The 26,127-nt window shown below is 43.1% G+C and overlaps 1 protein-coding gene across 1 annotated transcript in view; it reads right to left on the reverse strand.

Annotated features, from left to right (window-relative positions):
• LOC125447617 (proto-oncogene vav-like) overlaps nucleotides 1-26,127 on the reverse strand; it is a 140,469-nt gene that overhangs the window by 11,266 nt on the left and 103,076 nt on the right. Inside the window, exons 8-24 of the mRNA XM_048522182.2 lie at nucleotides 25,858-25,961; nucleotides 23,872-23,971; nucleotides 22,092-22,187; nucleotides 20,605-20,673; nucleotides 20,422-20,508; nucleotides 19,664-19,749; nucleotides 18,246-18,378; nucleotides 16,744-16,853; nucleotides 14,768-14,869; nucleotides 13,538-13,629; nucleotides 12,259-12,284; nucleotides 10,425-10,467; nucleotides 7,368-7,504; nucleotides 4,727-4,792; nucleotides 2,052-2,083; nucleotides 1,687-1,803; nucleotides 533-620 (exon numbers count right to left, since the gene is read on the reverse strand). Of these exons, the coding sequence (XP_048378139.2) occupies nucleotides 533-620; nucleotides 1,687-1,803; nucleotides 2,052-2,083; nucleotides 4,727-4,792; nucleotides 7,368-7,504; nucleotides 10,425-10,467; nucleotides 12,259-12,284; nucleotides 13,538-13,629; nucleotides 14,768-14,869; nucleotides 16,744-16,853; nucleotides 18,246-18,378; nucleotides 19,664-19,749; nucleotides 20,422-20,508; nucleotides 20,605-20,673; nucleotides 22,092-22,187; nucleotides 23,872-23,971; nucleotides 25,858-25,961 (1,488 nt within the window). The remainder of the gene's footprint in view (nucleotides 1-532; nucleotides 621-1,686; nucleotides 1,804-2,051; nucleotides 2,084-4,726; nucleotides 4,793-7,367; nucleotides 7,505-10,424; nucleotides 10,468-12,258; nucleotides 12,285-13,537; nucleotides 13,630-14,767; nucleotides 14,870-16,743; nucleotides 16,854-18,245; nucleotides 18,379-19,663; nucleotides 19,750-20,421; nucleotides 20,509-20,604; nucleotides 20,674-22,091; nucleotides 22,188-23,871; nucleotides 23,972-25,857; nucleotides 25,962-26,127) is intronic.

Here is a 26,127-nt window from a genome sequence, read left to right on the forward strand (position 1 = left end):
GACCACACCTACCAGAGCAGGCCTGGAAGATACCACCATGCACTGAGTGCTGTGAAACTCAGCAACACTGTCATATGTGTGGCTCATGATGGCAGAGATCTTAGAATCATCCACTGGTTGAATCTTTGCAGAGTGGAAGCAGGCCATTTGGCCTATCAAGTCCACACTGACCCATCAAAAAGCATCCCACCCAAACCCACCCTCTTATCCTATCCGTGTATCCCTGCATTTCCCACAACTAACCCACCAAACCTGCCCATCCTCAGACACTATGGGCAATTTAGCATGGCCAATCCACCCTAACCTGCGCATCTTTGGACTGTGGGAGAAAACCGGAGCACCTGGAGGAAATGCACATAGTCATGGGGACAATGCACAAACTCCACGCTGACAGTCGCCCAAGGCTGGACTTGAACTCATGTCTCCTAGGCTGTGCTCTCTTAACAGGAGATTTCTCAACAGGAGACCTCTGCAGTATAGGTTGAAGTGTATGTCTTTGTCATAACACAGTTTAAATTCGGTTCATACGTACCAGTAATGATTTGAAAGCTTTCTTGTCTGTCACACGGAACAAACCATCTGTGGTGGTCACCTTGATGTGCTTTACTTCTGAATTGAACCTGTCACAAAAACATTGTAAATTATTAACACTGTGACTCGAAACCTTTACTGAGCTCTGAGACACCACGCTGCACACTTCTGTCCTGCAAACATTTGATAAATTAAATGTTGTTTTAACAACCTCACTAACACCAATGCACGAACTTGGTTAAAGAGCCCCATTGAAACAGCACAAAAGAACACACAAACCATTTGCAAGAATAGGCCATTCAGATCCTTGAGACTACTCCACCATTCAGTAAGGTCACAGCTGATCTGTCTCATTGTCACCATCTTCATCTTCAGCAGGAGACTCCTTAGTTTGGAGCTGCACCTTCACTCACTCTGGTCTCTGGCATACGGTAGAGTTCCAACCTCTCAGCATCCACTAGTTACCTATTCAAGCCAGGAATGTCTCAGTGTGTAACTGTGCCCCGTGTCTGATGAACCGAACAATCAGCTTCAATATGGAATCGGGTCACAGATCTGCCATCACCTTAATGAATGTTAGAAAGGGTCTGAGGAGCTGAATGGCCTTCCATCTTTCCCTACACAGTTATAATAAAGAAAGCTTTGCTGGTTAAATAGATACATTAAAAAAATTGGTGGGAATCTGAAACACACTGCCTGTAAGGGTGGGAGAAGCAGTAAAAATATTTAGATGTGCACTTGCGATGCCAACAAGGCTATAGTACTTGGCAATGCAATTAGAATCGTTAAGGGCTTTTTCTCAACTGGTGCAGATTCAGTGGGTTGAAGGTCCTTTCCCTGTGCTGTAGGTCTCTATGATTCTATCCCTGTCAATGATACATTAGTCCCAAAGATTAATCTGTCCAAACTTCAGCAGTAAATCTCATCTCTCTCCATTTCAGTGTGTAAACAGACTGCAGTCATAATTTTTATCAGACGATGGGAAACCTTATCATGTGCATTGAGCTGGTGTAACTTGTCTCCTCTCACACACACACACACACACACACACACACACACACACACACGCAGGAGCAATGAATCTTTACAGGTTGCACAGAACGCAATTGAAACGGAGATGGTGTTTGGTCTGTGCTGTTAAATTCCCCTCCTTACTTGATACTGATGGCATATTCCCCAGCATCCTTCACTCTCTGCCTTACTAAGTAGGTACCGTCTGAGCGAGAGTTAAGAAGAGCTTCTGCCTGGCTCCGCTCCATTGGCCCAGCATACCTGAAAGAGACAAGACTCAGGGTCACGTTGGGTAAGACCTCTGTTCCTCTTCTTCAGGGCATGCACTCAAACTTAGTTGCACAGGCCACACTTTGTTCTTATTTTGAACAACAACATGATAATTTACCCTGCATCAGATTTACAATTTACTCTGCACAGACCTAACACAAACAATATTTGAATGTGTTCACACTGTGAGAAAGATATATTTCTGGTGAAAATATTTCAAAAGAGATGATTGTGCTTACCAGGAAAAGGATGAATAGTCTAATTGAGGTGCCTGCAAGAGACAAGTACAGAAGGCGATATTAAAATCTGTTGCCAATTTTAATTGTTTAATAGTACCTGTACCAGCAGCTTTCATATCCACTGTGGAGGGGATTTGCAGCAACTATAGGCAAGCCTCTTAGACATCTTCATCATTCTGACATAATCCCACTTTCTCTGCATATATTGTCATAAAGCCCAGGATGGGGAGAAGCATTGGGTGGAGGAAATGGAGTGATCGAGCGAGTGTTGGACATGGATGCATTTGAGGAGGTGGAGTGAGTGTTGGGAATGGATTGGGTTGAGGTAATGGAGTGAGTGTTGGGAATGGATGGGGTTGAGGTAATGGAGTGAGTGCTGGGAATGGATGTGGTTGAGGTAATGGAGTGAGTGCTGGGGATGGATGGGGTTGAGGTAATGGAGTGAGTGTTGGGAATGGATGGGGTTGAGGTAATGGAGTGAGTGTTGGGAATGGATGGGGTTGAGGTAATGGAGTGAGTGTTGAGGATGGAGGGTGTTGAGGAAATGGACTGAGTGCTGGGGATGGATGGGGTTGAGGTAATGGAGTGAGGGTTGGGAACAGATGGGGTTGAGGTAATGGAGTGAGTGCTGGGGATGGATGGGGTTGAGGTAATGGAGTGAGGGTTGGGGATGGATGGGGTTGAGGTAATGGAGTGAATGTTGAGGATGGATGGGGTTGAGGTAATGGAGTGAGGGTTGGGAACAGATGGGGTTGAGGTAATGGAGTGAGTGCTGGGGATGGATGGGGTTGAGGTAATGGAGTGAATGTTGGGGGTGGATGGGGTTGAGGTAATGAAGTGAGTATTGGGGATGGATGGGGTTGAGGTAATGGAGTGAGGGTTGGGATCAGATGGGGTTGAGGTAATGGAATGAATGTTGGGGATGGATGGGGTTGAGGTAATGGAGTCAGTGTTGGAGATGGATGGGGTTGAGTTAATGGAGTGAGTGCTGGGTATGATGGGGTTGAGGTAATGGAGTGAGTGTTGGGGATGGATGGGGTTGAGGTAATGGAGTGAGTTCTGGGAATGGATGGGGTTGAGGTAATGGAGTGAATGTTGGGGATGGATGGGGTTGAGGTAATGGAGTGAGGGTTGGGGATGGATGGGGTTGAAGTAATGGAGTGAGGGTTGGGAACAGATGGGGTTGAGGTAATGGAGTGAGTGTTGGAGATGGATGGGGTTGAGGTAATGGAGTGAATGTTGGGGATGGATGGGGTTGAGGTAATGGAGTGAGTGTTGGGGATGGATGGGGTTGAGGTAATGGAGTGAGGGCTGGGGGTGGATAGGGTTGAGGTAATGGAGTGAATGTTGGGGATGGATGGGGTTGAGGTAATGGAGTGAGGGTTGGGGGTGGATGGGGTTGACATAATGGAGTGAGGGTTGGGAACAGATGGGGTTGAGGTAATGGAGTGAGTGTTGGAGATGGATGGGGTTGAGGTAATGGAGTGAATGTTGGGGATGGATGGGGTTGAGGTAATGGAGTGAGGGTTGGGGATGGATGGGGTTGAGGTAATGGAGTGAATGTTGGGGATGGATGGGGTTGAGGTAATGGAGTGAGGGTTGGGGATAGATGGGGTTGAGCTAATGGAGTGAGAGTTGGGGATGGATGGTGTTGAGGTAATGGAGTGAATGTTGGGGATGGATGGCATTGAGGTAATGGAGTGAGTGTTGGGGATGGATAGGGTTGAGGTAATGGAGTGAGTGTTGGGGATGGATGGGGTTGAGATAATGGAGTGAGTGTTGGGAATGGATGGGGTTGAAGTAATGGAGTGAGGGTTGGGAACAGATCGGGTTGAGGTAATGGAGTGAGTGTTTGGGATCGATGAGGTTGAGGAGATAATGTCATACAGCATAAAACAGGCCCTTCAGTCCATAATCCCAAACATAACTGTCCCACCTGCCTGCACTTGGCCCATATCCTCCCAAATCTTCCATAATCATTAACTTATCCAAATGTCTTTTAAGCACTGTATCCACCACTTCCTTCAGTTCATTCCACACACGAACCACTTTCTGTGTAAAAAAATTGCCCCCATGTCTTTTCTAATTCTTTCTCCTCTCACCTTGAAAATATGCCCCCTAGTCTTGAACTCCCCCGCCCTATGGAAAAGATACCTGCCATTCACCTTATCTATAGGCCTCATGATTTTGTAAGCCTCTGTAAGGTCACACCCCCACCTCCCAGTCTCCTACGTTCCACAGCAATATGTCCCTGTCTACCCAGCCTCTCCTTATAACTCAAACCCTTCATTCCCGGCAACATCCTGGTAAATCTCTCTAATCCTTCATCAGTTTAATAATTCATTCCTATAATTGGGCAACCATAACTGAAAACAGTACTCCAGAAGAGGTGAATGAGGTGTTAAGTGGACATAGTGTTTCGATGCAATGAGTGTTCGGAATGGATAGAGTTGAGCAGATTAAATGTATCTTGTGCCAGAAACTACAAAAACTTCAGTTCCGTTCAGATTTGGACTGGGAATTTTTTAAACATGAATGCGACTTGGTGCATATCCAACAACCCCAAATGTAGAATTTCAGCTCTCTGCATCCTTACCCAAACCTGCCCCTCGCAGCCAGGCACTATATAGTTTAAATAAGGACCTGTAAGATAAATCAAGGCATTTTTTACTTACACAGACAAAGGGCTTTACTTTAGTACAGGGGAACCAACCAATCTCATTTGTAGATGTATTCCTTCCCTAATACCAGCAAAAGAAATCATTCATTAAATCTTCGTTTTGAAATTTTAAATTCTGAATATATATTTTGAATTTATATTCATATGTTCACATTACATTGTGTTAATCATTTTCAAAACAATTATGTGAAAGCAAAATACTGTAGGTATGGATATCTGAGGAGAACTCAGGAGTTTTGAAGGAGAGCCATGCCAGACATGAAATGTTAACTCTGTTTCTCTCACCACAGAACCTGCTGAATTTCTTTCGCATTCTGTGTTTGTTTCAAACCAGTTGTAGATTGAAATTGAGACACACTGATCATTTCCCTTGTGGAGAGAGTTTATTTACTCCCTCAGTCTTCTACCTCCCATCCCACACCCAGTGTTCGGGGCGCAGTCTTTATATTTTCTTATTTATTTCCTAAATGACCTGTTTGGAGATGTTATTACAGGTAGTACACTATGTATACTCTCATAATACTATAGTTGCATTCGTGTGTGACTTCGCACTATAGAAAATAACGTTATAGGGAAATTGCTACACTGTGCAGAAGAAAGTTTGCATTATCCAAACAGCATTTACTATTCATCAATCTAGTTACAGCCAATTTGCATTAATGAATCACATGTTACAGCAGAAACATCTGTGTGTACTTTTAGAGCTGGTAGGACTTGAACCTGGACCAGGGGTAAAGACATTACCACTACATACAAGAACCTTGTCTTCCCTTTATATTGTTCTCAGGCTATTATTAACAGCCATCCTTTTAAATTTTATTTTATTATTATGCATAATTTCTGTCATTGATGTAAGTGCTGTGGTGGGACGATGTGTATTATTTTTAACTGTATTTTTCACATAAATATACATGAGACAATACATTTCTATTCTATTCTAATGTCATGAATGTGATTAAACTTTTTGAATAGCACCAAAAGAGCAGAATTCCTGTCCAACAGAACACCTCACTCTCAGGTATCAACCTTAATAACATCACTGCTGGATGTTTATAAGCAATCTTAAATCATCTGCATTAATTTTCACTGTTAAACCCAGATTTCCCAAAGTTGTACGACAGGATATTCAGCAATAGAGGGTGTTTGCCTTTAATATCTCGCTCAGAAATTCCCCAGGAGTGGAATCATTTGGTGATCCTTTTCCCTTCCCCTCTGAATGCTGGCAGCATTGATTATGTTGAGTATTCATTTCTCATCACTTCAACTGTAAGCTTGGTTTGAGTTGGATACAGATGGTTAGTTTCAGAGTTGTACTGCATGTGAAAACGCTGGAACTCTTGGTTTTTAACTGGAGCACTCTGATCCCTAACTGGGAGCACTCTGGTCTCTAACTGGGAGCACTCTGATCCCTAACTGGAGCAATCTGGTCTTTAACTGGGAGCACTCTGGTCTCTAACTGGGAGCACTCTGATCCCTAACTGGAGCACTTTGGTCTCTAACTGGAGCACTCTGATCCCTAACTGGAGCAGTCTGGTCTCTAACTGGAGCAGTCTGATCCCTAACTGGGAGCACTCTGGTCTCTAACTGGAGCACTCTGGTCTCTAACTGGAACACTCTGGTCTCTAACTGGAACACTCTGGTCTCTAACTGGAGCACTCTGCTCTCTAACTGGAGCACTCTGGTCTCTAACTGGAGCACTCTGGTCTGTAACTGGAGCACTCTGATCGCTAACTGGGAGAAATCTGGCCTGTAACTGGGAGAAAATCTGGTCTTTAACTGGGAACATTCTGATCTTGAACTGAGGGGATTCAGGGCTTTACCTGGGAGAAATCTGGTCTTTAATTGGGAGAACTCTGGTCTTTAACTGATAGAAATCTGGTCTTTAACTGAGAGAAATCTGGTTTTAATAACCAGGAGAAATCTGATCCTTAACTGGGATAACTCTGGTCTTTAACTGGGAGAAATCTGGTCTTTAACTGAAAGAAATCTGGTCTTAATCACTGGGAGAAATCTGGTCCACAACTGAGAGAAAACTGGTCTTTAACTGAGACAAATCTTGTCTTTAACTGGGACAAATCTTGTCCTCAACTGGGAGCACTCTGATCTTTAATTAGGAGAACTCTGGTCTTTAACTGAGAGAAATCTGGTCTTAATAACCAGGAGAAATCTGGTCCTTAACTGGAAGAACTCTGGTCTTTAACTGAGAGAAATCTGGTCTTTAAATGAAGTCAGCATCACATTCAGAACAGATGTGGAATACCACAACAGGCATCCGTGCTAATATTGGGAATATTGGCCAGGGTTTCTGTTCCTCATTGTGATGTGCTTCCTGGTCTAGGCCCGAAACGTCAGCTTTTGTGCTCCTGAGATGCTGCTGGGCCTGCTGTGTTCATCCAGCCTCACATTTTATTATCTGCAATAAAATGTTGTTGTTTGATGGTCTGAAAGATTAAAAGAAAATCCCAACTGATTGCAACAGTAACTAACATGCAATATTTGTCAAACAGAAGGAAGCCATTCAGCGCATTATAGCTGTGCCAGGTCTTCAAAAACCAGAGGAATATTAAAAAAAAATGACAACAATGTGAAAAGCTATAACATTACCGGGACGACACCGATCAGTTTGTGCAACTCACTTCCCACCACTGCTGCTCCACCTCTGCTTTCGTGAGTTCGATGATATCCCCTAAGAGCAACTTCAAAGCAGGTCCGAAGGCCACTGGTGGAGGAGGCATCCCAAAATATTCTTGGCTGACTTCTGTTTTGGGTAAACCTGAGACAAGACGATAGGAGATGAAAACCTTTCAAACCTCTCGGTAGATTGCTAACTATACAATGTGTCAAGTTTTATCTTCCTCTCAATCATTCTTTTCCTCCCATTAACCTTTAATGTCCTTTAATACTGATTGAAAGAAAAATGGCTAGAATCCAGCTTTTGATTAACAATCACATTTCACAGGGCTCAATTATTTACTCACGCTCAAAAATGAATATTTTGTGCAATTGATATATTCAGAAGTAATATTATTTATGAATTACTGCCACACAACGATTTTTTTTATATTCTGTGCTTTCTAGGACATTTTGCAAGATAACTCCCAACAAAAGAAATGTCTCTTTTTTTACAGCAATCTCAACTTCTGATCTACTTAAGATTGACTTGTGCCTTGATTTAGCAAGGCCGTGGTCATCATTCCTCTAACTTTGTTGTCTGTTCTTCGCAAATTGCAAAGTTCCCATCTTCCACTCAGCTGGATTCTAAGATGTACAGAGATCATGATTCATTGTTCCATTTCCTATTTTATTCATGCTGCTTTTACAATTCTGAGGAGGTTGGCACATCCGACAGGATAGGACTTCACTGAAGCACATCTGGGTGTATGAGACAGATAGCCCAGAGTGAGCAAGATTGCCATCTCTCAAGAATGTACATACTCATCACTAGAACTTTAATCGCAATGATGAGAGATTATAATTACCTGAGGTTCTCACTTTTTGATGTAACTTATTCCCTCCAGGAAGCTCAACAGTTATTGACTATTCCATAGAACATAAAACATAGAACATAGAACAGTACAGCACAGAACAGGCCCTTCAGCCCACAATGTTGTGCCGACCATTGATCCTCATGTATGCACCCTCAAATTTCTGTGACCATATACATGTCCAGCAGTCTCTTAAATGACCCCAATGACCTTGCTTCCACAACTGCTGCTGGCAACGCATTCCATGCTCCCACAACTCTCTGCGTAAAGAACCTGCCTCTGACATCCCCTCTATACTTTCCTCCAAACAGCTTAAAACTATGACCCCTCGTGCTAGCCATTTCTGCCCTGGGAAATAGTCTCTGGCTATCAACTCTATCTATGCCTCTCATTATCTTGTATACCTCAATTAGGTCCCCTCTCCTCCTCCTTTTCTCCAATGAAAAGAGACCGAGCTCAGTCAACCTCTCTTCATAAGATAAGCCCTCCAGTCCAGGCAGCATCCTGGTAAACCTCCTCTGAACCCTCTCCAAAGCATCCACATCTTTCCTATAATAGGGCGCCCAGAACTGGATGCAGTATTCCAAGTGCGGTCTAACCAAAGTTTTATAGAGCTGCAACAAGATCTCACGACTCTTAAACTCAATCCCCCTGTTAATGAAAGCCAAAACACCATATGCTTTCTTAACAACCCTGTCCACTCTGGTGGCCATTTTAAGGGATCTATGTATCTGCACACCAAGATCCCTCTGTTCCTCCACGCTGCCAAGAATCCTATCCTTAATCCTGTACTCAGCTTTCAAATTCGACCTTCCAAAATGCATCACCTCGCATTTATCCAGGTTGAACTCCATCTGCCACCTCTCAGCCCATCTCTGCATCCTGTCAATGTCCCGCTGCAGCCTACAACAGCCCTCTACACTGTCAACGACACCTCCGACCTTTGTGTCGTCTGCAAACTTGCTGACCCATCCTTCAATCCCCTCGTCCAAGTCATTAATAAAAATTACAAACAGTAGAGGCCCAAGGACAGAGCCCTGTGGAACTCCACTCACCACTGAACTCCACTCACCATGCTGACCACATGAATTTCATTCAAAATCCAATTTACTTTCCCTAACAAAAATGACCAGGTACTTTTTCACTTTAAAAACAAATTTCATAGCTGGCTTACGACAAGCAAAAATTCAAGCTGCTTCAAGACTTGGGCTCATTAGTACCAAATAACATTCACAGCAAGTAAGGACCATCTCCAAGGAGAGAGAATCTAACCATCACCCCTTCACATTTGATGCTATTATCATCAATGAATCCCTTACTATCAACATCCTGGCAGTTACCATTGACCAGAAACTCAACTGGGCCAGCCACATAAATACCAAGTCAGAGGCTAAGAGTAACTCTCCTCCTGACTGCCCAAAGCCTACAATGCACAAGTTTGGAATGTGAAGGAATACTCCCCACTTGCCTGGATGAGTGCAACTCCAACAACACTCAAGAAGCTCGACACTGTCCAGGACAAAGCAGCCCGCTTAATTGGCACCACATCCGCTAGCATCCACTCCCTCCACCCACCAACACTCAGTAGCAGCAGTGTGTACTATCAATGAAGAGCTGTAGAAATTCTGCAAAGCTCTTTAAGCAGAAATCTCCAAATCTGTCACCTTTGCCACTAGAAGGACAAGGACAGCAGATGCATGGGAATATTATCACCTGCAAGTTCCTCTCCAAGCTGCTCAACATCCTACTTGGAAATATTTCACTGTTTGTTCAGTGTCACTCAAAATGCTGGGATTCCCTCCCTAATTGGCCAGCATGACATTGTGGGCTGAAGGGCCTGTATTGTGCTGTGCTGTTCTATGTTCTAATGGCATTTTGGGTCAACCTACGGCACACGGACTGCAGCGGTTCTAGAAGGCAGTATAGCACCACCTTCTTCAGGAGCAACTAGATATGGGCAATAAATGCTGGCCCCAGCCAGTGATGCCCACATCCCATGAAAGGACAGAAGAAAACATGGCCTCTCTCCCAGCGACATTAGCTAGTTTATCACAATTCAGATTGTATCTCAATCAGATTTCTCATAATATTTGCAAAAGGTTTTACCCGCTGCTTTCTGTTCATCCCAGAGCTTGCTGAATTTACAAATGTTTATTCCACTTATGTGATGCTGTAAGGTGCTTTAACCAAACTGGGTAAGATGCTTACCTGTTTTAGCTGCACGACTTGGAGCAATTCTGTTACTTTTACTCTGCAACGGAGAATATTTTGCATTTAATTTATTAGGTGGCAAATCTAATATTATTAATCGCAAGATTAATAATAATATTTGTTGTGATCCCAGTTAATGCTAATACTTGACAAACCATATCCCAGACTGAAATCTGGCCAGATAAATCATTATTTTTGTTTTAATTTGATGGTCTTTCACTGAAGAAAAAAGCTCAAAATGTTGCAGATTTATTTCTTTAGTAGTAAAAGAGAAATTTATTGAACAAAAGAAATGAAGATAAAACCAAATTATTTATGTATAACACAACTCTAAAAACATGAAACACAAGTTAAAAATAAAACCCCATTCATCCTAAAGTGCTCATGCCAAAAAGAACTCCCTATCACCCCATGGGGCTTAATTTAACAACCAAAAGAACTGTGGATGCTGTAAATCAGGGACAATAACAGAAGCTACGAGAAAAGTTCAGCAGGTCTGGCAGCAACAGTGAAGAAAATGATCAGAGTTAACATTTCTTCATAGATGCTGCAAGACCTGCTGAGCTTTTCCAGCAACTTCTGTTTTTGTTGGGCTTAATTTAAAATTGGCTTCAACTCCCAGCTTTGAGAATATGACAACAACGTCTTGGAGCTTGTATGCAATTGATCTTAACTTTTGTCACCTTCAAGTAACCACTTCAGGGTTTTACACAAACACCTCTGGTCAGGAACTCTTACTAAACTCCTTACATTGAGATAACCTATTTTAACACATTTAAACTATTTTGTCCCTTTCTCTAGTTTTAGCCAAGAACCCTGAAAAATGGCCCCAAACTGAAATTAAAATGTTTTTTCTTCCCAAACCATGGGTGTTATCCCAAGGCCAAGAAAGTCCAGAATGTTCTATCTAAAAGACTATTGCACCATATTGTTTATTCAGTCATGAATTCTTCCAGTAAAAACCAACAAAACTTTCCAGCAAGTCTCTCTCTCTCCCTGTCTCTCTCTCTCTCTCTCTCTCTCTTTCTCAACTTAAGTTTTGAGATAAATCACCAGGCTACAGAAATACTGACAAGTTAATTATTAAACTTCATTATACACAAAGAAAGCACTTATGCCATAAGTTCAAATTTTTAAAAATCCAAACTCAAAAATGAATTATATTGAAAAATATAAACATCAAAAACCTTACATTAATAATAACACAAAGAATGTTTTCGGGGTCCTTTCAAGATTTATTCCATTGTAGTTCCATCGCTCTCCCATTTACTGCTAAACTGCACCCCCCCCCTCCCAACCCACCCATTTTCTTGTGGCCTATGTGACACTTTCCCAGGTGGCCACTCCTGGTACCTTGTGATTTTCGCCACTGACTGGGTGTTTTCTGAGGTAGTTCACTGACACCAATCCTCATCTGTCCTTGCTTTGCCTTAGACATACCCCTGTGATTAGTGATAAATGATACACTGCCGTAGAGAACCTACAGAAGGGCCAGTTCTTAGATGGTAAGAAGGTGTATTGTACAACAGAAATATGTACAACCACTTTTGCTCAGGGGTAATGACTAGGGTGTTGGGGATTTGGTACAGATCCATCTGCTCCCTCTGAAACCTAGAGTGCCCCCACCCACAGACTAAGAGCAACATTGGACAATGAGTGGAGCCAATGGAACAAGAACATTATCCCTTTCAGAACCATTACCTTTACAACACCTCCCTCTAAAATGACCAGATAATCTCTTCAATCTCACCAGCCTCTTGATGGTTTTACATTATTTACAGTAAAATACGTAATAGAAGCAACAAATACTGAGTTAGAAATTCACAAGTACCTTGGTTAAAGTTGATGATCCACTATCTGTAAATAAACAACATGAGTAAGATTTAAACCACGATATTTCTGATATTCCTGATCAATGATTATTTCATCAATGAGACGATCATTATTACTATGATCTCTATTGCAATGCACAGGCAAGGCTATGGACCGAGTGCTGGAAAATGGGTTTAGAATAGTTAGGTCATTAGTTTTAATCAGGTCAGAAGTCACATGATGCCAGGTTATAGTCCAACAGGTTTATTTGAAATCACGAGCTTTCGGAGTGCAGCCCCTTTGCCACTCCACGTGACAAAGGAGCAGCACTCCGAAAGCTTGTGATTTCAAATAAACCCTGTTGGACTATAAACTGGTGTCATGTGTCGTCTGATCTTGTCCACTCCAGTCCAACACCGGCACCTCCACATCATGGTTTGGACCAGTGCACACACACTGGGTCTTTCTCATGCTGGAGATCTCGATGATTCTGCCTAATATTGGCTATAGCACCAGGAAGACCTCGTCTTCCAATGTATCTGTTCCAACCACAAGGGCAAACAGTGTCTCAGTGTGAAGCCTCTACCAAAGACCAGCACTTCTGACAATGTAGCACTTTGTGGGTACTGAACTGGAGTATCTGTGGTATAGATGTTGTGTTCAAATCTCTGGAGTAGGACTTGAATCCTACCGAAACTGATGCCGGGGGGGAAGAGTGTCATACCTGTGAGGCAAACCAGACAATAGTAGTAAGCCCCCAGCCAATCTGCAAATCTCACAATATCAGGAGGTTGAAAACAAAAATAAATAGCTGGAGATCACAACGGGTCAGGCAGCATCCATGGAGAGAGAAATCAAGACATCGTTTCGAATCTATACAGCTCTTCATCTGAACGTTAGCTTGCACTTTCTCCACATTTGCTGCCGATCCACTGTGATCTCTAGCATTTTCTGCCTTCAGTACAGATTCCAGCATCTGTGGTATTTTGCTCCTACAATGGCAGGAGTCTGCTTGTTACAGCAACAGCTCACCATCAGTCCTGATCAGGTTAAAGTGGTTAGATTGGTCAGACCTTTAGACCCACTGGGCAAATGATTTGATATAAAAGGACAATGCAAATAAGATAAAGAATTGTGGATGCTGGAGATCTGAAACAAAAAGACAAATTGTTGGAAAGACTCATCATGAAGAGTCACTGGACTCAAGATGTTAACTCTGCTTTCTCCGTGCAAATGCTGCCAGACCTGCTGAGTTCCGCCAGCAATCTCAGTTCCTGTGTTACAACACATCATCTTACCTTGCCTTCCACATGGAGAGACCCTCCCTAAACATTCTTTGTGAGCCGCAGACTTGCACTTGCTGCAACGATAACCCTGAAAGAAGGTGCCCCTGTTGGGTGACAGGATAGAGAGACACCATTGATTTTGGACCAATGTCATTGTTAAACATGCAGACCTTGATTAGATCATAAAGAGTTCTGGGCATCCATATGACAAAAAAGATATACAGGCAAGTGCAGGAAAAGATTAACTGAAAGGTTCTGCTCATTGGGAAAGCTTAGGGTCCCTTCTCAAGAAATAATGCTGACACTCAATGGTTTGGCTGGAAAGCTGCGTATCAGAGCTTGTGCGGTCACTGGCCTACCCAGGGCTAGCCTTGGCAACAAACATTGATACATAAAACATACCTTTGTAATTCTCAGAGTTACTGCAGGTGGCAATAGTGAGCAGTACAGCTCACCATTCTTCTGTCACACCAACTGCAGGAATCAGGCTCACTCGCAACTTCAGCAATCCGCAACCTCCCATTTTCTTTATAACATTTACATTCCATTGATACTATAGTGATTGTGCTGAGGTCAGCCAGGTGGTTTCTGATGAAGGGGCTAGGCCTGAAACGTCAGCTTTTGTGTGCTCCTGAGATGCTGCTTGGCCTGCTGTGTTCATCCAGCCTCACATTTTATTATCTTGGAATTCTCCAGCATCTGCAGTTCCCATTATCTCTGATAGAATATGAATTCCCTGACTGGGGCTGTTAATCTGGCCCAGTCATGGAGCTCTGGCTGACAGATATAGACACGAGTGTCAGAGGTTCTGTTCACTCTAAGAGCTGGCTCTGAGGGAGCTGGGTCAGTGTCAATGTCACGCCATGTGTAAATAAAGAGTGACTTGGTGATGGGATACAATCCCCTGTGGAGTTATTTCAGACACTATAATATTTCTCCCTTGTTATTGTAGAGTAAACATTTGCACAATGCATTTTTTAAAATATCTGAGTATTTGGAGAATCACAGGAACTCTAAGACATAAAAGCATCTTTGTAAAGGATCGCCTTTACTCTGTAGGTTTTGCTTCAGCAAATGGACCAACTAGGTCCTCATTGCAAATCGCAGCACGGGTCAGCAGGAAGGGAGTTGGGAACACCCTGCAGCCATGAGGAAGGTGGTGAGATGGGTTCAGATCAGGCTAGCCCAGCAGGACTGCCTATTACCCCTGTCAACATTAATCTTTATCATCAGGGCCCATACCTGAGTAACATCTGGCAAGCCTTGCATGTCGCTGACTCTTCAAACGAGTGCATCTGAAAATCGTGGTTGTTTGAACTCCCATTCTCTGGGAAGATGTTCGATCTAAGAAATAGTTCACAATCAGAAACCTGGAAGCTGGAGTAGGCCATTCGGCCATTTGAGCCCGCTCCGCCATTCAGTATGATGACAGCTAATCCTCTATCTGAGCTCCATATGCTGGTTTCTGCCCCATACACCTTGATGCCTTGAAAACCTAAGACAAAAATCAATCTCTTCCTTGAGCACATTGAGTGGTTGGCCTCAACATATTTCTGTGGTAGAGAATTCCACATGCTCACTACCCTCTGATTGAAGAAATGTTTCCTCATCTTAGTGTCCAGTGGTCTACCCCATGTCCTGGAACTGTGCCCCCTGTATCTAGATTCCCCACCCAGCGAAAGCATCCTCCATCCCGTCTGTCCAACCCTGTTAAAATTTTATATGTTTCAAATAGATGCCCTCCTTATCTTTCTAAACTCCAGCTTAGAAGGGAAGCTGATAAATGTATTGGAACTCTTCCAATGTTAGTCAACAATAACAACACATTGAGGTTATGTGTCATCGTAAATGTTAGAAAATACCTAAAGGCATTTCACGGGTCTGCTATAAAGCAAAGTCTAAGGCATTTAAGGTGAAGTAGGGGTCAATGATTAAAAGCTCAGCCAGGGTATACATTCCTGTTCTTGTACATTTGACCAATCACATTTTAGACTTGAAATGCCAGAGCCTCATGGAGTGGATTCCTGTGAGCTGAGGGCCTCTCAAAATGCAAGGTTATGATTGGGATCTTGAGGTCGCGAGAGGGCAATGGGCAGCATGACTGAATGAGAACAGCTGAGCTGAGACTCTCTAAGAGACTTACACACATCCAGCCTCTTCCCCTGCCACTCACTCTTGCAGGTGACCCCTTCACCTCCACTCTCCGCTTCTACCCCAAATCTCCTCGGATCTTGTTCAGGGCTGTGACAATCTTTACTCCTCAAACTGGTGTCACAGCGGGGAATGGTTTGGGAAAAGTGCCTTGTGTCCAATGGACTGATACATTGCTATGTGTTACCTAACTGTAATGAAGCAGTGAATGTGGCAGCTCATTCATTCTATGTAGTCACATCATAATTAGATCCTACCTCTTTACAAATGATGTAAACTAGAAACAATGGGTTTTAGGGATCATCTGAGATGTGGAGAGGTTTGAGTAAGGAAATTCCAGAGTTTCAGACCCAGGCAGCTATAGACACAATTACTAATAGTTAGGTAATTAAAATATATTTTTAAACTCTGGGATTCTTCCCTCAACTACATTGCCTCTGTCTCCTCCCCGAAGACCATCTACCAAGATTTGAAAGCACACCCACAGCTTGCTTCTGTATGTAACATTAAGTAACAGGAATAAGCTGTTCAGCCCCTCAAACTCATTCCACCATGTTAACCTTCTCCACCATACTTTGACTCCACACCCCTCAATACCCTTCTCCGAAAATCAATCACATACTTGAAAGTTCTGATTGCTCCTCCAGCAATTACGAAGAATTCCAAATTCCTGCCACACTTTGTATAAGGTATGTCTCTTAAATGGCAAGCTGTAATCCTTTGATTTTGTCCCTTTGAGTTTTCCCAGAGACAAAATCGCCTTAAGTATCTATCTGATTGAATCCTGTCGTGAAGTACACTCTGCAGCCCTCTTACGTACAAAGATTCCTAGCAAAAGTCATGCAATGTACAGTAACTTTGGTGATTATGTCCAGAGGTGTGGTACCGAAACAGAAGTGGCAATCCAGGTCCAAACTAATGTATGGCCTCTTGTTTTTGGCATTCTTGTCTGATTTTGGCACCTCTCTGTTTCATGGCAGTCCACAATCACCTTTTTGCACAACATACTCAGACAATTCTACGGCCAGGCCCCGTTCGCTCATCAGTCTTCCGGATGGTAAACTTACAAAGCCATCTCAAACTGCTCCAGCCATTTCTTCTTCAGCTCCCTGGTCTTGAAGAAGAACTCATAGCCATGTTGGCCATGAGCCTCAATTAGTAGGAACATATGGCTCCACTAGAAAGATACAGAGAATGGGGACAGGTATTAGTAAGACTTGCAGTTACAGAGAAGATTTTCACATTAAGCTAATTAATCACATCATTATTAATTGCTTCTAAATGCATTAACTGTGGCACGAGATGTGTTTGCTGGTCAAATTCTCTGTCCAGAGAGTAGTCAGATTATTAGACCTCAAGAATCCGTAAGGTGTAGGATCAGAAGTAGGCCATTCAGCCCATCAGTTCTGCTCCACTATTTAATGAGATCATTGCAGATCTGATAATCATCAGCTCCACTTGCCTGCCTTTACCCCATAATCTTTACTTAGGCCCTTACTGCTTCAAAAACTACCCACCTCAACACTGAATGTATTCAATGGCTCAAAGAATCAAACAGATTTTCTACCTTCTGCAGGAAGAAATTCCCCATCATCTCTGCCTTACTCTGAGATTTTGCCCTCTAGTCCAAGGGTCTCCTCTCTCGAGGAGCATCAATGTCTCAGCATCTACCCTGTGAAGTCTTCAAAGAATCTCGAAAGTTCCAATAGGGCTGCCTCTCATTTTTTTTAAACTCCAATGAATACAGATCCAATCTACTCAACCTCTCCTTATGCGACAGTCCATCCATGCCCAGGATCAACTTAGTGATACCCTGCAGTGGTATGCCTCCAATGCATGTACGCTTTTCCTTAGATAAAGGGACCAAAACTGTTCATGGTTTCTCAGGGTTGGACTGACTATTTATGTAGCTGCAGCAAGACTTCTCATTTTTACACTCTATCCCTTTGACCAGTTATTGCTCGGGTACGTCCTTCCTTTAGTGCAGTGACCAGAACTGCAGACAGTACTCCAGGCAGAGATAACAAGGTGTGGAGCTGGATGATCACAGCAGGCCAAGCAGCATCTTAGGATCAGGAAAGTTGACATTTCAGGCCTGGACCCTTCAACAGAAATAGGGGACGGTTCTGAAATAAATAGGGAGCGAGGGGAAGGCGGATTGAGGATGGATAGAGGAGAAGATAGGTGAAGAGGAGATGGACAAGTTCAAGAGGCAGGGATGGAGCCAGTAAAGATGAGTGTAGGTGGGGAGGTAGGGAGGGGTCAGTCCGGGGAGGACGGACGGGTCAAGGGGGCAGGGCCTCCTCCCTCCAGTACTCCAAGCAGGCCTAGCTCAACCAGAGCCACCCTGCTTCTCCATCAGAACTTCCCTCCTGTGCCTGAGCCTAGATCATCAGTCGTGGAACAGCCACAGCATTGCCTGGTGTACAGTTACCAGTTTACCAGCTAGTGGAACAGCTAAAGATGCTGACTCGGGATGGTTTATCACTGAGGACAGCCACCATGGCCGAATATCTATCTAGCCATTAAAAGCACGAGGTTGCTGAGAACTTATGTGCAGTACATGTACCTTTTTGGTCTCTTTGCTTCCCATTGGGTCATCCCTTGTCTGATAATACTGTAGGTCAATGATTTCTTTCATTTCATAATTCTCTCCTTTGCGTTTGCAGATAATAACAGCTTTATCGAATAAGAACACATACCTGTAGACAAAACATCATTAGTGGCTACAAGGTAATGACTAATAAAGCAGGAACACTTATCGTACAATCATAGTTAATCTGTTGTTATGAACATACAATTACTATTAGCTCAGCTCATTCATACATTCTACTTTATTACAATGCCAGAAGAATGGAATGAATCAAGAGGCCATTCAGCCCATCTTCTTGAGTTCTCTGCCCAAAGCCTAATCCAAACCACAATACCCCTATCATATATAGGGCAAGGAGGCAGCTCCTGAATTCGGGACAGTCAGAACAGAAACCCCATCTTATCCAAGGAATGATGTTCTAGCTGTGGAGGGAGTGCAATGGAAGTTTACCAGACTGATTCCTGGATGTAGGACTGATGTAAGAGGGCAGACTGGATTCGGTAGGAGTCTATTCATTGACATTTAGCAGAATGAGGGAGGATTTTATAGAAATATACAAAATCCTAAACAGGGTAAACACAAGAAGGATGTTCCTGGCAACATCCAAAACCAGGAGGTCACAGTCTAAGGACAAGGAGTGAGCCATATAGGACTGAGATGTGCTGAAATATCTTCACCCAAAGAGCGGGGCGCCTGTGAAATTCTCTGCCACAGAAAATGGCTGAGGTCAATACATTGAATGTTTTCAAGAAGGAGATTGATATCGTTCTTGGGGCTAAAGGCATCAAAGAATATGGAGAGAAAGTGGGAGCAGGGGTTTAACTTGGAAGACCAGTCATAATCATACTAAATGATGGAGCAAGTTCAAATGATTGAAAGGCTTATATTCCTGCCCCTATTTTCTATGTTTCTATGAACTCTGTGTTATTGGCACTAATTTGATCAAGATGGGCGATTCAGCTAACTAGTCAACCCTGTAGCTATGGCAGAAGGGAGGTAATGGCCTAGTGGTGTTATCACTGGGCTATTAATCCAGGCACCTCTGAGAACCTGGGTTTGAATCCCACTGTAGCAGATGGTGGAATTTGAATTCAATAAAAATCTGGAATTAAGAGTGTAATGATGACTGTTGGGAAAATCCCATTTGGTTCACTGCTGTTTGGACTACACGTGACTCCAGACCCACACAGCAATGTGGCTGACTCTTAACTGGGATGGGCAATAAATATTGATCTAGACAGCGATGCCCATACCCTGCAAATAAAAAAACAAATACACTTTTAGTGGCATGTTACAAACCAGAGCTATGGATACTCATGGTAAACCTTTTCCCCAAAATTCTTCAGAGTATTTTATCATCTTCAGCTGTACCTTCAAAGAAGAAGAGCACTCACCGATCCTGTTTGGAGCGTTTGTCCACAGTCATTAAACGTAGTTCTCCATCTATTTTGGGTCGGCCGTAACCAGCCAGTGACTGGTTCTAGGATGTGACAGAACAGTAATATAAAATGTCAGACAGATACTTCTTTTCAGTGAAATGTAGTTTTCTCAAATAAAGAGATGGCTGTGCTCTGACTGGCTCCTCTATTGTCTTGCTGAAGGTCATCAGAGGTCTGTTTCAGCTGGTAGACTGAGCCCAGATGAACAGGAAATTGCCCTGTTCTCAGTGAGTAACTGACTGTCCCACTGCATGATTGCTGGATTATGTAACAGAATTGGAAGTGGTCATTGAATATGCAGCCTGGTTGACTCAATACCACAGCATGTTTTGTGTTCAGACACTCAACCCCTTTGAGGAGCCAAGACCGCGGTTTCTTCTGAGAAACCATACTGAATCATTGGGCAGAAAGAAAGGCCATTTGGCCTGCTGTGATAGTGCTAGCTCTTTGGTAGAGCTTTCCTATTGGGACTCCTGCTCCTCCAACACTTTCACAACACAGACTGGCTTCGAAATATTTGACCATTTGCTAGTGTTGGACCAACTCTGAAACACATATGTAACTGTTCTGGCACAGGGTTTTCAATGGTCTCTACTTCAGACACTGGAGATTGTCAAATCTATCTCTTTCTCTCGCTCTGTATTAAGCTTCAAACAACAACCTGACTAACATTATTAGACATTTCTTGAAGCTTTTATCAACTTCTGACTCACCAGATTTTCTATCGATAACTGGAAACTTGTGATTTGTTTGAGAGTTTCACTGTCACGTTTCACTTCATTTACACATTGGGCCAGATCCTAAAGAAAAGGAAATGAAAACAGATAAATACAAGCGTGTTCCTCAAGTAAATCCTCACATATTGGACAGAAAGCTGGAGGTCGATGTCCACTCACCCTCATCGAATCCAGCGCTGTCCGGAGGTTCCCCTGTTCCGTTTTGTCAGTGGTGTGTTTCACCAGCTCCTGTAACGACACATCAGAGAGTCTCTGTTAACCCAGCAATATCAACGTGACCACTCCAATTCATAGAGCCCAGCCCAGCTTGGACATACATAGGATGTTCCTTCATCATCACTGGGTCAAACCCGTGGAACTCCTTCCCTGACAGCAATCAGCAGGGCCCTCCCACATGGACAATAGCTCACCACTGCCATCTCCTGGGTAACTAAGGCTGAGCAATAAATTCTGGAGATGCCTACTTCCTGACAATTACTAAAAACAAGTCATTTTTCCCTCCCTGAATATTGGAACATCTTGTGATTCTTGATGTAGAACAGACAGCAGACATGTGATCATTCTCTCATAATATTCTCTTCCGATCTCTTCCATCAGGCAGAAGATACAGAAGCTTGAACACACGCACCAACGGGTTCAAAAACAGCTTCTTCCCTGCCATTATTAGACTGATGAATGGTGCTCTCTAATGATAAATAACGTTGACCTTGCTTTTGTGCGCCTCCTGTGCAGTGTAGCCTTGTATGCCTCACTCTGTCTAAGCGCCCCTTAATCTGTATGTCCTTGTTTGCTATGAGCCTGGACAACTCGCAAAACAGAACTTTTCACTGTGCTTAGGTACACGTGACAATAATAAATCGAATCAAATCTTCAGCTAATAAAGCAGAAATCATGCAAGCTTGCTTGACCAGAAGGCAGTAAGGCTGCTACAATGCCCACGCATACCTATCTTATTGTAAAACTAATCAGGAGCAGGAAACATGCTTGCTTTTTCTATTTCCTTTCAAGCTCAGAGGTGCTAATTACTCCAAACCTTCCAGCACATTGTCTGAGATCCAGCAAATTGTCACACGTGACCTTCCTGACATTTGTTAACTCAGGAGAAGAGAAATTGAAATTGCTCATCTCATTACAATCTTGCTTTGTGCTCCTGGTAAAGGCCGGTTCTGCCTCCCTGAGGTTCACAGAAGGCTGGAAATTGGCAAATTAAGAAACAAAATTAGACCATTCAGCCCCTCGAGTCTGTTCTGCCATTTAGTAAGATGATGGCTGATCTCATTGTAGCTTTAAATTGACTTTCCTGCCTGCCCCTTTCACTGCTTGAATCCCTCCACGTCTACCTTAAAAATATTCAAAGATGCTTCTACCATCTCGAGCGTTCCAAAGTCTTGCGAACCTCCAGGAGAGAACATTTTGCCCAATCTCTGTTTGAAATGGGTGACCGTTTATTTTGAAACTGTGTCAGTTTTAAATTCTCCCAGACAAGGAAATATCGGCTTTACACCCATCCTGCTAAAACCCAAGAGATGAAGGAGAGAGAGACTGCTAACCAGCCAGAATTGTAGACCTCTGCAAAATTGGCTCAGATGGGAAGTATTTCCACAACGAGAAGGATAACATTTCCAATGTTTCCTTGCAATGTCTACCTGAAGCAGAAGGTGATACTTGAGGACTCTTTGCATGGGTACCATCAAGAGATCTCGTAGGGTGAATCGTCCGTTGTTCGCTCTGTTGGAACATTCCTGATAAAAAAGAATAAACAGGGGGAAACTTACACTTCGTTTCTGCCCTTGGAATAAGTAGGAGGTGGATTTATGAGAAGGCTTTACAAAGTGAGTCTCATCATCAAGATCTATTCTTTACAGAACACAATCTCATCAATGGGGCCCATTTCGGAGGCACAAAATCCCATCCAATCCCTTCTAACAGAGCTATCTCCCCAGAGGACACCCCTCCTAATTTTACTTCACCTTTAGGGAAGGAAACTGCCGTTCTTACCTGGACTGGCCTACATGTGATTCCAGACCCACAGCAATGTGTTTGACTCTCAACTGCTGTCTGGACAATTAGGGATGGGACAATAAATTCTGATGTCCAAAACCCATGAATGAATTTAAAAAAACAATCATTTTGTTTTCAACTATACAAAACTTAATCTCCAAAAATATATCATTCACGGAATATCATGCCACCCTCATTCAAATGCAGTGTGTCCACCCTGTCTCTGAATATAATTTGTGCTTAGTTCCAAGGATCAACATTTCTGTGGGTGGAGCAGAACGGTACAGGTAGGGGTCCTTACAGTTAAAGCTCAGTATGATTGGTCATTCCCCACTTTCTGAAGGAGACTCACTTTAGACTCAAAACCTTAACGCTGTTCTCCTCTCTGTACATGCTGCCAGACCCACTAAGTTTCTCCAGCACTTTCTGCTTTTGTTTCAGATCTCCAGCTTCTGTGGTATTCTGCTCTCATTCCCTGAGTTGTGTTGAGGGAGGTGATACAAAGCCAGTTTAACATTAAAGGACAAACGAGAAGCCAATACTATTGTAAATTACAGCCAGACAACTTTTGAACCAGTCCTGGTTGTTGTGAACTTGCTTGCTAATGGGTTTCCCCAGTTTGTTGTTGGGTATGACTCAGTATCAAAGGCTGACATTGGGCTCAGACACAAAGCCATTTGAGGAGCCGAGACACCAAACCCATCTGAGAAAGCACATAGGGTCATTCAGCTCAGAAAGAGGCCATTCAGCCTATCATTGTGCAAGCTCTTCAGTGGAGTTCCTGTCATGTACTTACCCATTTTTATACCATTGTGTATAAGTTTCATATATCTCAGAGGTTTCTAGGTGTGCTTCAAGGTTACTTACCGGAGTTTTAACATGTCTGCGCAATCAGAAAATGTTTGCACTCCTGCTCACAGTTTAACCTCTGTTCAATGAAGCTCTGAGTCCATACCCAGGCTTAACCAATGAAGCACAGCTAGTCAAATCTGTAGTGATTGTAATGAAGTCAGCCAGGTGGCCCTCATAGAATATGAGTTCCCTGATTGGGGCTGTTAATCTGGTCCAATCAGGGAGCCCTGGCTGACAGATATAAACAGGAGTGTCAGAGGTGCTGTTCCCTCTGACAGCTGGCGCTGAGGGAGCTGGGTCAGTGTCAAGGGCACTCTATGTGTAATTAAAGGGTGACTTGGTGATGGGATACTGGCCTCTGTGGAGTTATTTCAAGATCAGTTACCAGACCCACATGACCAAACACAGAACACAACTGAACGCCACGTTTGCTTTTTTTCTAAATTTTAAGGTGTCTAATCCTCTCACCCAAGTTGCTGATATTAAAATTCTGGAAGTTCACAAAGCATCAATCAGCACCCAAACCAGGAAATGTCTGTGAGTGCATTTCAGTTACTGCATAAAAGGTCCTACCTGCAGCTTCATCTGAACATCTTCCCTTATGCTTGCGATCTTATCCAGGTGTTTGGTAGCTGCCTCTACCTGGCTGCAGTATCGGCCATACAGTAACAACCTTTGGGTGACCACGAGAAAGGAGGGCCATTAGTGAGCATAGCAAACCCCGGTTGCTGTCAATTAATGACCATTTTCCTACACATATCACAACTATCAGATGGAAGTAGAATCTGAATGAAGGAGCCACGCACCATTAAATTGATATGTATTGTTTCTTCTGAAAATAAAACAGACTATTTTGATTAAAGGAGCTTGATGTGTTGAACTTGGGTCCTGCTTATTGTACAATTCAACAGTAACTGCATTAAAAATGACTTCATTGGTTAGAAAGTGCTTTAGGGCATCTTAATGTTGTGAAAGTTGATATATAAATTTAACCCTTTCTTTTTAAAACCTTGGCAAGGAGGTTACAATCTCAAAACTGGTGAAAGGTGAACTTTACAGCAAATCAGGGTGTCTTTTTGCAACGAGTAATCAACACCCAAGGACAGGTCAGTGCATGCAAAAGCCCTGAACTCCTTAGGAAGAAGGTCATATGGTGAGATTGTCGAGCCAGTTTAAAGGGACAAGTCACATTAGGCCAAAAATCTCTGCTTTATGTCTACCTTCTAGGCAAATAGTCTTGAAACCAGTTCAAATAAAAATTACAACAGATCTCATTGTTCATGGTGTTACTGACAAGGACCTCTGCCCACCCAGAATCAATTACCACACAATGTAGCAACTTGAACCAAGCTTCTCATCTCCGGGAGTCTGCTTAGAGTGAGTCTGAACCACAGTGGAACAAGGAGATAGGTTTTGGATCCACCAGAGTGGGAATGGTAGCCTTGATGTTAGCTCCAATCCAATTGTGAAGCTGGAAGTCCAGCTAAATGACTCTATAATGTGTCTGAGTTGCTGTGGGACATTCTCTGGCACGTTGCAGCTCTGAGATACGGATACTGATGGTTGGGGCTCCAATGTTCTTTCCATCACACAGCTGACCAGAAATCTCTCACTCTTACTAACATTCAATGGCATGTGTCAGAAGGATTTTGCAGATTGACGCTCAATGTTCTTGGCCACGTTATGAATACACCTTCCTTGATCATCAAGTGGGACTTGAATCAGGGTTAGGGCAAGTGTTCAGTTTAGGGTCAGGGTTGGGGCTAGATTTAGGTTTAGAGTTAGGGTGAGGGTTAGGGTTAGGATTAGGGTTAGGGTTAGGATTAGGGCTAGGGTTAGGGTTAGGGCTAGGGTTAGGGCTAGGGCAAGGGCTAGGGTTAGGGTTTAGGTTTAGGGTTAGGGTTAGGATTAGGGTTAAGGTTTGGACTGGGTTAAGGTTAGGGTTAGGTTTAGGATTAGGGCTAGGGTTAAGGTTAGGGTTTGGGTTAGGGTTAGGGTAAGGGTTAAGGTTAGGGTTTGGGTTAGGATTAGGGTTATAGTTACGGTTAGGGTTAGGTTTAGGGTTAGGGTTAGGTTTAGGGATAGGGTTTCTGGTGTGGCAGTGGGGACCTTACAATAGAGTTAGGGTTAGGGTTAAGGTTTCTGATTTGGAGGCTGGGACGTTACCTACTTCACGATTGTCAGGAAAGAACTGAATTGTCTGATCGCAAAGAGCTCTTGTCTGGGAGTTTGGCTGCCCCAACTGTATGCACGCAAAGACCAAGCACTGGGTCTTGTGAGAGTCCTCATGGTGACTAGGGACACTCAGTAAGGAATTTTGATCTAACCACTGTGTCTGCCAGAAGCTGGATATTGTAGCCCAGGCTGGAAGAGGGCTTTCCAAGTAATAAGTTTTTTTTTACCTGGAATTTTTTCTTAGCATCAATGAAAACACTTTAGGATGTAAGAGCAGAAGCAGAAGGGGTAAGTGAAACTATAACATACTTTTTTATTGGAAGTGATCACATCTCTTTAATCCAATGGATTAATTGACAATTGAGCAGGTAGACACTCACTCACCTTTTCTTGTAATTATTGAAGATTTCATAGAGGTTCTGGGCATTGTTCATTTTAATCGAGATTTGGATTTCCTCCAATAAACTTCTATGCACGTTTAATAGTTCCTGAGGAGAGACGGTTATAAATTAACAATACTGCAAAGCACTTATCACTCATGTCCACAACCAATAGATAAACAAGAGATATCCGAACACAGGGAACCAGCTTCAGCTTTCCCTCAATATTCAGGCATGTGCAGACAGTCACTGAGACTCTCAACGTTTGATAACA

The sequence above is a fragment of the Stegostoma tigrinum genome, chromosome 35 (assembly GCF_030684315.1).
Source record: "Stegostoma tigrinum isolate sSteTig4 chromosome 35, sSteTig4.hap1, whole genome shotgun sequence".
Taxonomy (NCBI): Eukaryota; Metazoa; Chordata; class Chondrichthyes; order Orectolobiformes; family Stegostomatidae; genus Stegostoma; species Stegostoma tigrinum.